Source organism: Pangasianodon hypophthalmus, chromosome 2, assembly GCF_027358585.1.
Source record: "Pangasianodon hypophthalmus isolate fPanHyp1 chromosome 2, fPanHyp1.pri, whole genome shotgun sequence".
In the NCBI taxonomy this organism is placed as follows: Eukaryota; Metazoa; Chordata; class Actinopteri; order Siluriformes; family Pangasiidae; genus Pangasianodon; species Pangasianodon hypophthalmus.
In genome coordinates, this window is record NC_069711.1 from 864457 (window position 1) to 881699 (window position 17243).

Here is a 17243-nt window from a genome sequence, read left to right on the forward strand (position 1 = left end):
TCATTGTCCATCTGCACTGTGAAGCGCCGTCCAATGAGTTCTGAAGCATTTGGCTGAATATGAGCAGACAATATTGCCCGAAACACTTCAGAATTCATCCTGCTGCTTTTGTCAGCAGTCACATCATCAATAAATACAAGAGAACCAGTTCCATTGGCAGCCATACATGCCCACGCCATGACACTACCACCACCATGCTTCACTGATGAGGTGGTATGCTTAGGATCATGAGCAGTTCCGTTCCTTCTCCATACTCTTCTCTTCCCGTCACTCTGGTACAAGTTGATCTTGGTCTCATCTGTCCATAGGATGTTGTTCCAGAACTGTGAAGGCTTTTTTAGATGTTGTTTGGCAAACTCTAATCTGCCCTTCCTGTTTTTGAGGCTCACCAATGGTTTACATCTTGTGGTGAACCCTCTGTATTCACTCTGGTGAAGACTTCTCTTGATTGTTGACTTTGACACACATACACCTACCTCCTGGAGAGTGTTCTTGATCTGGCCAACTGTTGTGAAGGGTGTTTTCTTCACCAGGGAAAGAATTCTTCGGTCATCCACCACAGTTGTTTTCCGTGGTCTTCCGGGTCTTTTGGTGTTGCTGAGCTCACCGGTGCGTTCCTTCTCTTTAAGAATGTTCCAAACAGTTGTTTTGGCCACGCCTAATGTTTTTGCTATCTCTCTGATGGGTTTGTTTTGTTTTTTCAGCCTAATGATGGCTTGCTTCACTGATAGTGACAGCTCTTTGGATCTCATCTTGAGAGTTGACAGCAACAGATTCCAAATGCAAATAGCACACTTGAAATGAACTCTGGACCTTTTATCTGCTCATTGTAATTGGGATAATGAGGGAATAACACACACCTGGCCATGGAACAGCTGAGAAGCCAATTGTCCCATTACTTTTGGTCCCTTAACAAGTGGGAGGCACATATGCAAACTGTTGTAATTCCTACACCGTTCACCTGATTTGGATGTAAATACCCTCAAATTAAAGCTGACAGTCTGCAGTTAAAGCACATCTTGTTTGTTTCATTTGTCCCAATATTTATGGACCTGACTGTAGATCACAGAAATAATGACTCAACAACCAAGGAGCTCATGCTGCTGAATTTTTATTAATCATTCATGTCAAGATTTTTTTCCATACAAGTTGATCATATCCAAGCTATTACACCATTGATTTCATAGATTTTCAGTAATTTCAGTTTTCGTCATTGCAGTTTTAAGTAATGCTATTCTTATATGTAGGCTAATGTTTATATAATGTGTGTAGTTGTGTGATTTGGGCCGGCAGAACCATCAGTACTGCAAGCAGTCTTCCTCTGTGACTGTATGAGCACCTGCTGAGACACAAACACACACATTATGATTAAGAAGGAGCCACGAACACTCCTGATTTGGTGTCTGGTGTTGAAGCTAGCAATCACAATGACAAAATCCAATGAATTTAAGACAATAACATTTAGCAAAAATTCAGGAAGATGACTTTATCCCAATGGGAAACACTTCGTTGTCGAGGTACCCGAGGCTGGTTCAGGTGATTACTAGAAACAGTCATTAGTGCATATTGTGGATGTATCTTTGTGTCTTTGTGTCTTACCTTGGACTAGCCTGCAGAAGGAAACTAGACAAAGCCAGGTAGGTTTGTTCTGATGGTGCTGGTTATCCAGGACTGGTACTGGGACACCATTGTGTACACACCAGGTAATTTAGGCCGAGCGCAACCTATCCCCCAGCTAGTGATACCAGCCTGGACCCAGATTGCACCCTGCTTAGTCACCATTGGACCTCCAGAGTCTCCCTTCAGAGAGAGAGAGGCTTGTTACTATCAATTAGAAAATTTACGTCCACTGGGACAATGTACAGCGTGTTTACACTGGGATGTATTCAGGGTTGGTTACTGAAGGCCAGAAGTATTTTATGTGTTGAGAGTAATTCGTATTGCACACAACTTAAGGAAGCTACAAGATACTAAATTGAGATACATGCAATTTTAGGCCATTTTATCACTCTTTTATTTCGCTATTTTGAAATGTCCAATTAATAAAATAATGTTTTTTAATTTGAAATCATGCAGATGGTTTGAAGCTGACTGTGCACTCATCTGCTATGCTTACAGCTCACTCTAAATGAATTCATAATTTTATCCATTTTATCCAGCTCTTGAACACTGTCTGTGTCTGTTACATCAGAAGTCTGGATACCGATGTGCACAATTTCAGTATTAAAATCCTCACTGTGTGTGTAACTCAACTCTGAATACAGCCCCTTGTAGTTGTGGCTCTGTGTGTACCTGGCACGTGTCTTTTCCACCTTCCAGGAGTCCAGCACAAATCATGTTTTGGGTAATGGATCCAGCTCCCAGGTAAGGCTGCAGCAGTTTATCACACACACTTCTAGAAACAATGGGCACTGCTACCTCCTGCAGCACACCAGGAAAGGGCAGCTGCACTACACACACACACACACACACACACACACACAGAGAGAGAGAATTAGGGTTAGTAGTTCCATGCAGACTCTCCACTGGTGTCCCCCAAGCCTCAGTGCTTGGTCTTCTTCTGTTTTCCCTCTGTAGTCGATCTCTTATTGAGGTCATATCCTGACATGGGTTTTCATACCACTGCTATGCAGATGACACTCAACTCATCCTCTCCTTCCCTCCTTCAGACACTCATCTTTCTGCTCAGATCTCAGCAGGTCTGGCAGACATCTCATAACACATGGCAGGTCATCAGTCCCAGTCTCAGTTTGTGTGATAAGATATAACTTTTATAAATTAAAGTTGAAGTTTATGCATCAGTGGGTACAGTGTTGCCGCCTCACAGCTCCAGGGTCCTTGGTTCGATCTTATGCTCAGGTTACTGTCTGTGCGGAATTTCTGCGCATGTGTGTGTTAAGAATGTGTGTATGTGGACATGTGGGTGTTACCTCCAGAAGCAATGTGTCCCCATCCTGTGAGCCAACATGTAGTGCCAGAGGGAAAACTCCTGCTTTGACTAGCCAGGCACGCAGGTTTGATGTAGTTCGTGAAGGTGACAGAGCTACTCAACAACAGCAGGGCGATGTCGTTGTTATGGGTTCGTGAGTCATACATGGGGTGACGGACGATCCTTGTAACACCTCTGGAGATCTGATTGGGATTGGAGCCCGCTAGAGTGTATTTCCCCAAGTACACGACCAGGGTGCGGGGATCAGTGGAGCTGTATTAAATACGAGGAGAAAAAAAAAGGTTTTATGCCTTTTATTTACTGTCAGTTTATTTTCATATACAGAAACGTGAACGAGATGTTAAGACCTTGCGAAACAGTGTGCTGCGGTTAGGATCCAGTCCTTGTTGATGAGGGTTCCTCCACAAAAATGGACACCAGAGTAAAGGTTTTGCAAACTGACCTGCCACGGCCACGCACCAGCAATGGCGTTTTGTCCGCCCACGATACGGGTGTTTAAAGGTGCACGACCGCATACTGAGAAAAGAGACACGTGTTACTATGGGATTGTAATAAATAAAGCCATTTCTACTTATTATATTAACCCTTAATATATATTAATGCTTCTTTGGAGAAGAAGAGAACCTATAAATCATAAATACTGGCTATAAGCAAAAGAAATACTTACCATTCAGCTGGCAAAAGGAACCTGCAGTGGGACAGAGCGAACATTTAATAAGTTTAATATGGAGAAATCACAGTATTTTTTTAAGTTCTCTGATTTGCTGTATAACAATAACAAGATGTGACATTTTTCAGTGCAGCACAATTTAGTACACACGCATTCTGCACTTAAAGAACAACAATATGAAATGTCAAACAGAAAAAAAAAGATTTACACAGGACGGGACCTGTATTAAAAATAATCAATTTTTAAACTATAACCAAGGCTAAGGCTCCGCTCCCATCATCGTTCAACTGAGTCTCCAGTGCCAGCTCTTTATAACAGTCAGAGGTAAAGCTGTAACTTCAGTTTTCCCACATCTTCAGGACAGAGGAGTTTACACTTTACAGTTTCTTTGTAACATGACAAGCTGTATTTTGTTTTGTGTGTGTGTGTGTGTGTGTGTGTGTGTGTTTTTGTCCTATTAACTTCAAGGGAGAGAAAAAAGAGAGGCTGGTGAGGGAACAACTGTTTATAGCTGCTGTAACATAAGTGGCAAATGGAACTAGTTTATATGTATCTATAAATGGATAAACAGTATGATGTGATGTTCTTTAATAATAATAATAATAATAATAATAATAATAATAATAATAATAATAATTTGACCTATGACGCTTTTTTAGACAAAAAAAAAAAAAAAGAAATATATTACATTATACAGTACATTAAGGTTAATATATATGTTTTTTTTATTTTTGTGTTTTGTCCGGTCCAAACTTTACACAAATGTCTTAATAATTAAATATTTTCATTAAATTAATTTAATTAGCACACAATGGTTTCACAGATGACTTACCCTTTACAAATAAGAGCAGGGCCAAAGCGACACACCCGGACTTCATCATATCTGCACGCAGCACTCTGTCACGCTCTGTTCGTAAACTCTTCTCACACCCACTGATATCGTCTCTGTCTCACTTGTCTTTTATTAGAGCTGTCCGTAACTTTTAATGTTGCAATCTTCCTCCCCTTCCTGTTTTGTGTTAAACTATGTTACTCTTTATACGTCTAAAAAAAATAATCAGACAAGCACATTCCAGGAGTCAGCCGAGTGGAACTGCCCACTTCTACCTGTACTTGAGGAGTATAAGATAATCTGTTATCAACATTTTCTTGTCCATCATGTGCCAAAATGGTTGATGTGTTTATTCTGCAAAGAGTTTTTTTTTTTTTATTTTTTTTTTTTTTTTACTATAACCAAGGCTAAGGCTCTGCTCCCATCATCATTCAATTAAGAAAGAGATTATTAAGAAAAGGTTCAGTGTATTTATTCAACACCACTGATTTTACTGCCTTATTAACTTTAGATATCAGAAACCAACTAAAGCGCTGTTCCTCTTGTTTGGACTAAGATCCTATCAGTAGGACACAGAAGGTTTGAAACGAAATTTTTGAGCAAAGAAATGAATACTAAGGAAAATGGAAATAAGTGGAATTAAGGCATAGTGCTGATGAATTCTTGATTCTGATTGGTCAGAAGGCAAATCACAGGTTTATAATACAATGCACTTGCTTTATTACTGAATCCACTGAATCCACTACAATCTGATTTGATTTCGTAGCCTCTGACCAACACTTGACCAAATTTGCTCAGAATCTGGGGTAGGCAATCTGTTAATTTGTGAATAATGATGATGTCGAGAAGGAGTGTTTTAAAACCATTTATTTTTTACCGGGAAATTTCCTTGCTAGCCTCTTTAATTATTTTCCCATCAGTTTAAAAATAGAATATCAGTCGTCTGTCCCTTTTGGATAAAAATCTATTTATGACTGATGCCTTGATTCCTTTCAGCTTTATGTTTCCTTGTCTGGGGAGTAGATTAGGATCTTGATATAGATCGTTGACGTAAGCGATGACGAAGTTCCCCAGCATGTCACGCAGCGTTGGAACACCGTGGATGCTGATGATAGCCATACGGCATTACGCAGTATTCGAAGTACCTTCCCTTAAAACATAATGATATAACTGCTTTACAACCAATGTTGACCTGTTTAAAAGAACTAAAGCTATGGCTCTCAAGCAATTTCCTAAACCTAAAGGAGAATAAAACTGAAATAATTCTCTTTGGGTCTAAGGAAAATTGTGTCCTTGACCTTGACCTTGGTTCTCTTGCTCCATGTGAAACTCACTGCGCTAGAAACCTGTGTGTCCTGTTTGATCACAAACTAAAATTTGATAGACAGATTAGTACTGTTGTAAAGTCATGCTTTTTTCACCTTCGCCTTCTCACTAAAGTAAAACCCTTTTTATCTAAGAGTAACTTTCAAACTGCGATTCGCGCTTTCGTAACATCTCGCTTAGATTATTGCACCTCGCTTTATTATGGAGTCTCTCAGTCTTCCCTTCCCCGTTTACAGCTGGTACAGAACGCAGCTGCCAGACTTCTCACGGGGACTCGCAAGTACGAGCCTGTTACTCCTGTTACTCCTTTTAATTGCATTGCACTGCTACCTGTTAAATACAGAATCGATTTGAAATTTCTACTGTATGTTTACAAAGCCCTCAACAATTTGGCCCCTCAGTATCTGACAAATTTGCTCCATCCGTATGCTCCCTCCAGATCTCTGAGATCTTGTGATCTTGGCTTACTTTCTGTTCCTAGATCCAGACTTGAAACACGAGGTGATCGCGCCTTTGCGATCGCTGGTCTGAAACTCTGGAACAGTGAACCTCTCCATATCAGATTAGCCGCTTCTATTTCAGCTTTCAAGTCTGCTCTGAAGACATATTTATCCTCTCTGGCCTTCAGTATTCCATGAACATTGGCTTGATCACGGCTTTACTACTGTATTTGCTTTGCTTTGTTGTCTGTTTTGTTTTTCTTGTAGTTTTATTTTCTGTATTTTTCGTTGTCTTATTCTTTGTACAGCACTTTGGTCAACCTTGGTTGCTTTTAAATGTGCTTTATAAATAAACATTGATTGATTGATTGAGTGATTGAGGAAGTATGGGGAAATTGCTTTGCTAGCCTATTTAATTATTTTCCCATCAGTTTAAAAATAGACAATTATATTTTTCGTATTAGTCATCTGTCCCTTTTTGATAATAACCAGTTTATGATTGATGCCTTGATTCCTTTCAGCCATTGCTGATTTCCTGTTTGACCTGGTCAACGTGTGTCTCCTTGTCAGGGAGTAGAATAGGATCTTGCCAGAGTTTGTTGATGTAAGTGATGAGGAAGTTCCCCAGCATGTCAGGCAGCATGTCACTGATCAGGCGTTGGAACACTGCGGGTGCTGATGATAGCCATATGGCATTACGCAGTATTCGAAGCGACCAGAGGTGGTGCTAAAGGCCGTCTTCCTAAAGGCTGAGGAGTTTCTTGCCAATCTCCTTGTCCTCTGGAGAGTGGTCAAAAACCCTATATATACATTTTTCTTTGACATTTTAAAATTTTAATTACACACACAGAGTAATTACACACACACACAGAGAGAGAGAGAGAGAGAGAGAGAATTCGGGTTAGTAGTCTAGTAACTCCAGTTTTCCATCCACATCTGACTCTCCACTGTTTTTTCTTTTTTATATATGGACAGTAGACGGTGTATATGATTAATAACGTTTGGGAGAAAATTGGTGTTTTTAGGTTGCTGTTTAACAAATTAAGCCACATTAATCTGTTTCCTTTTGGGTTTCTCTAGAGCTGGAAATGTTAAATGTGAATATTATTATGTTCTTTTTTAATTACTGATTTGTCCTTTGGACAGTAGATAGTCTGGTGTCAGCTGTTCATCCTTTTGGTGCATTATTAAACCACACTTTGTGTCAGCAGCGAAAAAGGACAAAGCCCACACTCTTGGAACAATCAGTCCAACAACTCAGGCAAAATTAGCAACAACCTATAGGAACCCAATATATAAAATTCTAAGCACAGTGATATTACAGTAAAAATCTGATCTATCATCTTGGTATAATTGTGAAATATAATTTATTAATATTTACTGTTATTAATAGGCATGTACATCTCCTGGTCAGGTAGTGAATTTGGTCTTTTGTATGCCCTAAAGTGTGCATATCATGACAGACCATTGCCTTGCATACATGTTATTTTACTCAAGTCATTATATTAAACTGATAGTTAGTCTCTAGACACTATTGTGTTTTAACAAAATTAACCATTTATCTTGTATTGTATCCGATCCCTAACACATCACACCCCACCAAACTGTCCCAACTTTCAAGCTAGACCTCTCACCTAAGAAGCCGGTACTGTACACTCTGTTCTTGCTTGTAAAATGACAGCTAAAGTGATGACTTAATTTTGTGAGATGCCATTCCTGGCTACCTTCAGGGTAGAAGCTGTTAAAACAACATATAATTAAATACAGACAGCTCCAGATTAACACTGGCCTTAAACAAAGATAAATATTTAAATTGTAAAACTCAGACGTGTCAGGTCCACGCAGTCCACGAACTCCATTTCCCAGAACTTCACCACGGCCTTCAAACATGGCCGCGCCGGACTACACTGCATTCACCTGCTCCCAATCATCAACGTCTGAGCACACACACACACACACACACACACACACACACACACACACACACACACACACACACACACACACACACACACACACACACACACACACACACACACCTGTTACCAATTCCCCATACTCACACTCACCCTTTATAAAGAGACTTTCATTCCCAGCCTGCCAAGTAAACACTCAGTTTTGTCCCATACACATGAACTTTACCGAGCCTTATGCTGCCATGTTTGATTTCCTGGTTTTCTGACTTTTTCTCGCATTTTGCCTTTGCCTATTTAATTTTTGACCTTCACTTTGCCTTTCAATTTTTTTAGATTTGTCTGCGTTGCCTTCATTAAAGCTATTAACTGCAACTGCATCTGTCTCAGCCTATGTTTCCTGACCACAAGCAATTAGTGATATCAAAATATCACTTAAATATATGAGCATTCTGTATGGTTTTAATTTAATACAAATTTATTTTAAACAAAAAATAGTATTCGATTATTTTTATCTGCAGAACACTACTTGTAAAATGATTGGCACCTCCATAATGATTGGCACCTCCAACATGTACTTGGGGAGAATAAAAGCACTGAGCCTGTTTCTCTAGTTTCAGTAATGCTTGGTGAATGTACAGTAAGGCAGTAGGTTTATCTCAAGAAGAGCTTTCTTCTAAACAGTTTGTTGGTCATAGGACACAAACCAAATTCCTCATTTCACAAAGATATTCAACACACTAAATGGGATTTTTGTGACATTAATATTCATAAAATTTTACAGGAACTACAGTCAGCCACATAAAAAGTGGAATATGGGTAAATTACAATTTTTACAGCTATCAAGTACATTATTCTATCTATCTATCTATCTATCTATCTTAGTTTTAAACCAACAAAAATGTCAAATGTTAGCTTCCAGAATAATTTCCTTCCTTTCCACACTGTTTACTTGCTCTCTCTCTGAAGAGTCTTCATTTATTAACAGTGCAAATCTCCTCTTTACTAAACCTTTTAACGTCTCTGTGTTTAACCATTTGCACCATTACACAGTAGCTTTTAAAGCACAATATGCACTTATGCAAAGTGCATTTAGCAGGTAGCCTGAGGCAAAGTTTTTATGATGAGCTACATTCCAGCTCCAGGAAGCCAGTGAAGAGAACATCACTCCACTGCTGAGGTCAGTCTGCTGCATTCTGGATAAGTCGTAAGGACCTAATGGCATGTTTTAGCAATACATAAAAACTCAGTTACGCTGGGATTCATTTTATGTGATGAGATTTTTGCCAGAAAAGCAACCCTTAGTCAGTGATAAGATAACAGCTATAGAGAAAAACAGAACACTGAGCCTGGTAGCTGATCTAGAAATATAAAAATTCTCAGTGTGTGTCAGTTTGAAGCCAGACTTTTTGGGATCCTGAAGCTGGTACTGTCTAAGAAAGGCAGGCAGTTGGTTGTAGACAGTATGTTTTTGAAAGGAAATATGGAAGACACTGGTTGGTAGCTTCTAATGCCAGAGTGTTCTAGTGTGGTGTATTTCAGAATGGACACCACCTTGCTGATCTTCAAGACAGTTGGTACTGATGTCTTGATGTTATGGAGCCATTTATGATGGATGCCATGAAGGGGAAGAGGTCCTTGGATATAGCCTGGAACACTGTGCATGGGATGAGGTTACCACTCAAAAGCTTATTACCAAGATGTTAGATACCTTCAAGCACAGAACCATGAGTGTTTCCAACAATCTGTAAATCTTAAAATTATGTCTTATACTATACTGATATGTTGAAATTATCACAATTAATACTTTAGTTACTTGACTAGAATGATTGCATTTCAAAAAAATGTGATGACAAACTGCTTTTTCCCAGATTTATTCAAGAACCATAGCATAGGAAGTTTCACAAAAATTGAAAGAAAGATATAAACTTAATAAAAAAAGAAGGATATAAACATCATACATCTTAGATCATAGAGAAAGCACTACTGCCCATGTGGGTTACAATCACACCATAGACTTAAACTTTATGAGGAACAGAACTGATAAACAGAAGGGTCTCAAAACCATCAGTACTTCCTCTATTCGTCTTCTTCCTCTGTCGTAGTATCTGCAAAAACACAAGAACACATTTTAACAGACACATGGAGAGAACTTAAACCCCTAAGATTTGGTGAGGGTTGGATGTTGAACCAAATGGCCAAAAGTATGTGGACACGTGCTGAACTTTTCATTCCAGAGTTATTCTCCCCTTTGCTGTTATAATGAGCTCCACTCTTCTGGGAAGCTTTCCACTAGATGTTGGAGCGTGGCTGTGGGGATTTGTGTTCATTCAGCTACAAGAGCATTAGTGAGGTCAGGCGCTGATGTTGGGATGTCGAGGAGGTCTGGGGTTCAGTCGGTGTTCCAGTTCATCCCAAAGGTGTTCAGTGGGGTTGAGGTCAGGGCTCTGTGCAGGACACTCGAGTTCTTCCACTCCAACCTTCACACACCATGTCTTCATGGAGCTCGCTTTGTGCACAGGGGCATTGTCATGCTGGAACAGGTTTGTTCCTCTGAGTTCCAGTGAAGGGAAACTGTAAAGCTACAGCACACAGAGACGTTCTATAGAACTGTGTGCTTCAGACTTTGTGGTAACAGTTTGGGGAAGAAGCACAAATGGGTGTGATTGGTCAGGTGCGCACATACCTTTGGTCATATAGTGTATTAGTGCTCTTTCCTCTTTGAGTTGTAATAATTTATTCCCTTTCATAATATTTCATAGCAAGCATGTTGATGTCTGTGTGTGAACATCTCACCTTGTCCTAAGGTGTAGGGGTATAGGTAACAAAACCAGGCAGATTTTGTTTGATGGTGCTGGAAATCCAGGACTGGTACTGGGACACCAGAGTGTACACTCCAGGTAATCCAGGCAGAGCACAGCCCTTACCCCAACTAGTGATACCAGCCTGAATCCAGACTGCACCCTGCTTAGTCACCATGGGACCTCCAGAATCCCCCTTCAGAAAGAGAGGGAGAGAGTGGGAAACTCTTACTACTATCTGACCATAAACCTGGGAACTTGAAGAAGCTCTGAACATCAGTGACCAATCTCAATCTACTTATGGAGCTGAGGTTAGTTGGCATGCAGCAAATGGAAAAACCAGCTCTTACTTGGGTGCGAATAGTGTCCTATGTAGTAAAATGTTGGTGTATATTGCATGTAAGACGCTGTGTGTACCTGGCAGGTGTCCGTGCCTCCTTCTAGTACTCCAGCACAGATCATGTTTTCAGTAACGAGCCCAGGTCCCAGCATACTATCACACTGAATTCTGTCAACAACAGGCACTTCTGCTTCTTGCAGCACACCAGGAGAGGGCAACCACACTACACACACACACACACACACACACACGCAGGTCACAGCATGTACAGCAGAAGACAGTTGTCATGAATGCACTGATCTATGCATTTGTATGTTCATGTGTATGTGTTTTACCTCCAGAGGCAATGTTTCCCCAGCCTGTGATCCAGCAGCTGGTGCCATCAGGAAAATTACTCTCTTGTCCGGCCAGGCACACTGGTCTGATGTAGTCTGTGAAGGTCACAGCACTGTTCAGACGCAGCAGAGTGATGTCATTGTCATTGGTGAAGCCATTGTACTTGGGGTGACGAATGATCTTTGAAACACCTCTGGAGACCTCATACGGATTGGAGCCAACTAAAGTCTGTTTCCCCAAATACACAACCAGGCCGAAAGTGCGAGTGCTGTAGAGAAAAAAACAAAATGTTGAGTCCTTTGTTCAGTCACCCTTCAGCATGGTGTCAGTAGAGTGTTATATGCAGAACTGTGATGGTGAAGTTAACCTGGAGAAACAGTGTGCTGCGGTCATAACCCAGTCTTTGTTGATGAGGCTTCCTCCACAGAAATGGCTGCCATATTTTTGCAGACTAACCTGCCATGGCCACGACCCTTCTGGGGCATTCTGTCCCCCCACAATACGGTCATTTAAAGGTGCAAGACCACATACTGAGAAAGGAGAAACATTTGTAAAATCTGACATTGATTACCCGTGTACCTTTTCCCAGTTTAAAATTTAACTTAGCTAGCCACTTTAAGCAATAGAATATGAGAAGCACTTACCATCTGGCTGTGAAAGGGAACCTACAATGTGAGTGAATATTTAAGAGTCAAAGTGATATCAGAGTTAAAAAGAGATAAACAATATGCCAGTTAAAACAACATACAAATAGGTAAGATGCAGAATATTATACATTCAGAAAATGGTAGTATAATGATAAATACATTCATGTTATGGTGTTGTAGGTATTTATTGGAAAATACAATGTTGCATAAATTTTATTTACTAGGTTCTTAAATAAGGAATAAGGAATAAAACTCTCTGTGTGTTACTGTTACAGTAAAATACAGTGATGGGATGGTGTGATGAAGCTACAGGTACAGGCACTTTTAATGTTTATAAAGACAAGACAGTTCCTGTTATCACTTGTGTTAAAAACAGTCGTTCCTTCACCAGTCTCGAAGATAATAAGCGCAGCTTGCCATGAATATGACAAAATCTAATAGTAGATAAACTGTTATATAAAAACTTTTATTCCTCCTAAAGAGTTCTTTTACTCTAATCAGTTCCCGTAATGGCTATAAATCAATAGTGTTATTACAGGAGTCTTACCTTTTACGAAAAAGAGCAAGGTCGCGACCACACACGCCGACTTCAGCATATCTGCACTCAGTGCTGTGTCTCCGTCTGTGTATTCACACTTCCTCTCTGGAGCTCAGTCTTTCAGTCTTTCATTAAACATTCCAATCTACCCAATCATCCAATCTAGTCATTCTAATATATCATTAAATCAGCTGTTCTTTTCTTTCGCATTGACATCAGTCTTGGCTAATCCACTAATTGTACTAATTATATATTATATACTCTGAAAATAACCTGGTTTTCTTGTCATCAGTTGCTTTTTGGCATTACCTACTGCACAACACCTTGTGGTATTTCAGAAATAAAAGATTTCCATGCAGTTTTTCCCGAATGTGTAACGCCATGGGTGCGGCGCTCTCGTGAGGTTTAAACATTCAAACAGAGGAGCCCCCAAGCACCTGCTTCCCCCATTGTGGCCAACCAGCTGAACCAGTTTTACTGCCATTTTGACCATCGATGACCTCTACACACCTATCCTACCTGCACATCCACAATGTCTCCCCATCAACACATGCTCCATCGGGGTCTCTGTTTCCTCCATCAGAGACATTTACAACGCACGCTGCATCCGCAAAGCCACCAGGATGACCACACACCCCTCACACAAACTCTTCACCCTCCTGGGGTCTGGCAAACGGTACCGAAGCATTCGGGCCTCACAACCAGACCGAGCAACAGTTCCTTCCCCCAAGCCCTCAGACTCCTCTCCCCTCCAACTTAACACCAAAGACAAAAGTCACAGCCTGTCATCCTCCATCCACTCAACCATCATCGTCATCACTGTCAGTGAAACAGGAGGACGTTTACAAGAACTTCAGCAAACAGAATGTCAGGAAAGCAGCTGGACCAGACGCGGTCTCACCTGGCACCTTATGACACTGTAAAGATCAACTAGCTCCTGTAGTCACCCACATTTCCAACACTTCCCTGCAGTTATGCAGGGCCCCTGACTGCTTCAAAGCATCCAACAGTGTGACCAACCCCATGAATTCTGACACCATGGTGCTCCATAGGTGCTTCAAAGGTGCTTCATAGTGTCCAAGTATTGAAATGCAAATCATCGGGAACCAGATGTGATAAGGAGGACATGTTGTACAGATGAAGGTTACTATTATGCCAAAATAGGTTTTTATGGTGAACTGATGATTGGTAGGTACCCACTGGGAAGAAATAGCAAAGGATCGCACAGGCTGGAGGAAGATGATATGGGAAGGCTTTCAGAGAGTTGAGAAAGTATATACTCAACATACTGAGCTGAAATGTGCTACATGTAAACACCAAGAACTCGATCTGCCAGACAAGATAGAGAATGACTTGACCTAGAAAATAATACATGTGCAGTGTGTTGTAAAGTTTCCTGTTTTCAAATCGTTTGCTGGTTCCTTGTCTGTATCGGTGTTTTCATAAATAAGCCGAAAAGCCCGAACAGAAGTGTAACAATCTGGTGTAAACCAAATGGGGTTGGGAAAGCCATTTTTGTCTTGGTCTTTGGTGACAAGAGACTTTGCCAATATTCAATTCAATTCATTTTTATTTGTATAGCGCTTTTTTACAAAGGTCATTGTCTCAAAGCAGCTTTACACAAACAAAAGTAAAGTGAAGTGTGTGTGTGTGACGTCTCTGATGAGCAAGCAGGGCGACGGTGGCAAGGAAAAACTCCCTGAGATGGTGATAGGAAGAAACCTTGAGAGGAACCAGACTCAACAGAGAACCCATCCTCATATGGGTTTACATTGTAGTGCGCGTGTGTGTGTGTACAATGTGTGTTGGTGTAGTCCATGGAAAACAGCTGAAGCGTCTTTGTGGCAGTGTGAAGCATTGCCGGTGGACAAATTGCCAATAGCCCTTGTTAAAATCCATGGTCGAATTAACATAATCATATCAATATGAAGTATGGGATAGGCATCAAATTTCAAAACTGCCTTTACGTTGCAGAAGTCCACATACAAACAGACCACTGCATTGGCCTTGGGCACCAGCGCGATGGATCTGTTCAATTCACTGTGGGACTCTTTATGACTCTTTATTACATCTGCACCATTTTCCCCAATTCATCTAGAACAAAGTACCTGAATAAACAATAGAATTTCTTCACAGTTGATGACTTGAACATTGCATGTAATTATTGAATATTTCACAAGGTGAATTTGATTTCAGGCCAAGAAACAAAGACATAATCTTGTCGTTTTGATGACAAAATTTGAGCCTTTGTATTTGGAACTACAATTCAAAATCAAAGATTAGTTAACTTGATGATAATTGCATAAATGCAGCTGCGGTGAAAAAAATAGTTCCAGCTATGTGCATGCTTCAAAGCACAGTAATTTAGCATTTTATGACTTATTTAATGATATTTTAGAAGATATGTCTGTAAGTTGCTTTGTAATGTTATAAAAGCATTTACAACAGAACTCCTGTACCTTCGTGCAATCAGCCAATCATGTGACAGCAGGCGTCAAAAAGGCGTCAAAAGGCATTTCCACCTGCATAACTGCTGCTCACTGGAATTTTCTTGTTGTTGTTTTTCGTACCATTCTGTGTAATTATGTAAGTAGTTATGGTTAATTATGATAAATACATGGTTAGGTGTACTTTAGGTACTTTATAAATTCTTCACCCCAAACAAACGAACAAGGACAAAGAGAGAAAGAGAAGACTTGGTCATTAGTATCATATTATAATAAGTGCCCAGGCCAAACCATTGTCATCATAACTAATGGATTTCAGCTCCACCGCAGTGACCAATTTTGAGTAAATCTCAATGATGTTTTTAATAAGACTGTGTTAAATACTTGAGCACAGCTTTAGAGCTTAGAATAATACCTCCCCAAGGTGCACCTGCTGACATTTGTCCTTCTAGTGGCAGAATAACTGTGTCAGTGATCATAATAAAGATGACTGTAATGATAATAATCTTCTATAATCACAACATAGAAGTCACAGTCATGTTCTGGTTCCTTACTGTTTTTGTTTTTTTTTCTTAGCTCCTGTTATTAACTATTCACACCCTTAATAATTGTTCTCTCTTGTTAACTTTTGTACAAATACTGTACATACCTTACATTGGTCCATGTGCTCTTCGAAGTAATCTATTAATTTCTGTGATTGCGAACCCTGTTTACCTTTGTTTCACAGTCCTGTGGGGTGTTTCACAAAGCCAGCTAATTAAACCCGTGCTTATTTGAAATAGCTTGGCATGATATAGCATGGCAGGTCAATCCAGGCTGAGTGAGACATGCAAATGAAATTCAGGTACAACTTGTTCAAGCTAGAATTTGCATTGCAATGTTTTGATTGCACTATGGCTGAACAGTTGTTCCTGAGTATTCATCATTAGAGTTCATTAAGCCGAGCTAAGCTTCAAAACTGAATTTCAAAAATTCATTAAGCTGAGCTAAGCGTCTAACCCTAGTAACTCAGCCGGGTAAACATTTGCATTTGCAATTGCAAGATTGCCATGAGACGACTTCTTCTTTTGGCTGCTCCTGTTAGGGGTTACCGCAGTGGATCATTGGTCCGCATGTTTGATTTGGCACAGGCTTTATGTCGAATGCCCTTCCTGACGCAACCCATTTTTATCCGGACTTGGGTCCGGCACTGAGAGTACATTCCCAGTGGCTGTATGAGACCATGTGAATAATTGTGCTTATAATATTTTTGTAAACTTGTCTGGTTTCAAAATAAAATGATAATTAGTACAGTATAAAATGTAATGTGGGATCCATGAAATATATGCAGTAGGCTGTAAAGTCGAGTCAATCAAGTTTGATTTTATTGTCATTCCTCTGTATGGCTTGTATACATTGGAATAAAATGTTGTTTCTCCAGGACCAACACATAACAGTCCACAAGACTACATAAAGTGCAAATACACAACAGTGTGAGACGAGTGCACAACAAATAATACACAGAACAGAACAATAAATACGCAGGACACTGGATGCAATGGTTGTTATAAGAGACATTGATGGTGGGAAGAGAGACCCCGATGATCTTTTCAGATGTTCTTACAATTCACTGTAGGGTCTTGCGGTCAGAGGCTGTGCAGTTCCCGTACCACACGGTGAGATGGCTGGTCAGAATGCTCTCTGTTGTCCCTCTGAAGAAGGTGGCAAGAATGGGAGAGGGGAGTTTGGCTCTGTTCAGACTCTGCAGGAGTCCAGGAGAGGTCTTCTGTCATGTGCTCACCAAGAAACTTGGAGTTTTTGACTCTCTCCATAGTCGTTCTGTTGATGTGCAGTGGTGAGTGGTCCATGGTCCTCCTGAAGTTCAACCATCTCTTTATTCTTATCAACATTAAGAGATAGATTATTGTCTCTAGACCATTCTGCGAGCTGGTTCACCGCCTCCTCCCTGTATGCTGACTCATCATTCAATCTCAAACAGTCTTCCTAAACATGAGCTCTATGCA

The 17243-nt window shown here is 40.3% G+C and overlaps 2 protein-coding genes across 3 annotated transcripts; both read right to left on the bottom strand.

The window, feature by feature from the left end:
* Positions 1–1095: 1095 nt before the first annotated feature.
* LOC113545881 (serine protease 27) lies at positions 1096–4645 on the bottom strand. 2 transcript variants are annotated; one of them, XM_026945517.3, is made up of 7 exons: positions 4453–4645; positions 3618–3638; positions 3298–3466; positions 2931–3202; positions 2293–2450; positions 1600–1800; positions 1096–1339 (listed from the first exon to the last, which is right to left on the bottom strand). In XM_026945517.3, the coding sequence occupies exons 1-6, from the start codon at positions 4499–4501 to the stop codon at positions 1624–1626; spliced, it is 846 nt and encodes a 281-aa protein (XP_026801318.1). In that variant the 5' UTR covers positions 4502–4645; the 3' UTR covers positions 1096–1339; positions 1600–1623. The 2 variants fall into 2 exon arrangements, with proteins under 2 accessions (XP_026801318.1, XP_026801319.1); XM_026945518.3 differs by having other exon boundaries at positions 1096–1342.
* A 5352-nt stretch (positions 4646–9997) lies between these two features.
* Positions 9998–12939, bottom strand: LOC113545884 (serine protease 27). The gene is made up of 7 exons (XM_053231609.1): positions 12803–12939; positions 12253–12273; positions 11976–12138; positions 11608–11876; positions 11350–11495; positions 10928–11128; positions 9998–10239 (listed from the first exon to the last, which is right to left on the bottom strand). Exons 1-6 carry the CDS (start codon positions 12849–12851, stop codon positions 10934–10936), a joined length of 843 nt encoding a protein of 280 aa, XP_053087584.1. The 5' UTR covers positions 12852–12939; the 3' UTR covers positions 9998–10239; positions 10928–10933.
* Between the last annotated feature and the right edge of the window lie 4304 nt (positions 12940–17243).

What these genes read in the sequence shown, in the direction of transcription:
- LOC113545884 (XM_053231609.1), bottom strand. Translation starts at nt 12,851, where the DNA reads ATGCTGAAGTCGGCGTGTGTGGTCGCGACCTTGCTCTTTTTCGTAAAA. An exon ending in TTCCCTTTCACAGCCAGATG is followed by an intron (nt 12,139 to 12,252) that starts GTAAGTGCTTCT and finishes CTCCTTTCTCAG; the next exon opens with TATGTGGTCTTGCACCTTTA. An exon ending in GGGAAACATTGCCTCTGGAG is followed by an intron (nt 11,496 to 11,607) that starts GTAAAACACATA and finishes GTGTGTGTGTAG; the next exon opens with TGTGGTTGCCCTCTCCTGGT.
- LOC113545881 (XM_026945517.3), bottom strand. Translation starts at nt 4,501, where the DNA reads ATGATGAAGTCCGGGTGTGTCGCTTTGGCCCTGCTCTTATTTGTAAAG. An exon ending in TTCCTTTTGCCAGCTGAATG is followed by an intron (nt 3,467 to 3,617) that starts GTAAGTATTTCT and finishes CTCTTTTCTCAG; the next exon opens with TATGCGGTCGTGCACCTTTA. An exon ending in GGGACACATTGCTTCTGGAG is followed by an intron (nt 2,451 to 2,930) that starts GTAACACCCACA and finishes GTGTGTGTGTAG; the next exon opens with TGCAGCTGCCCTTTCCTGGT.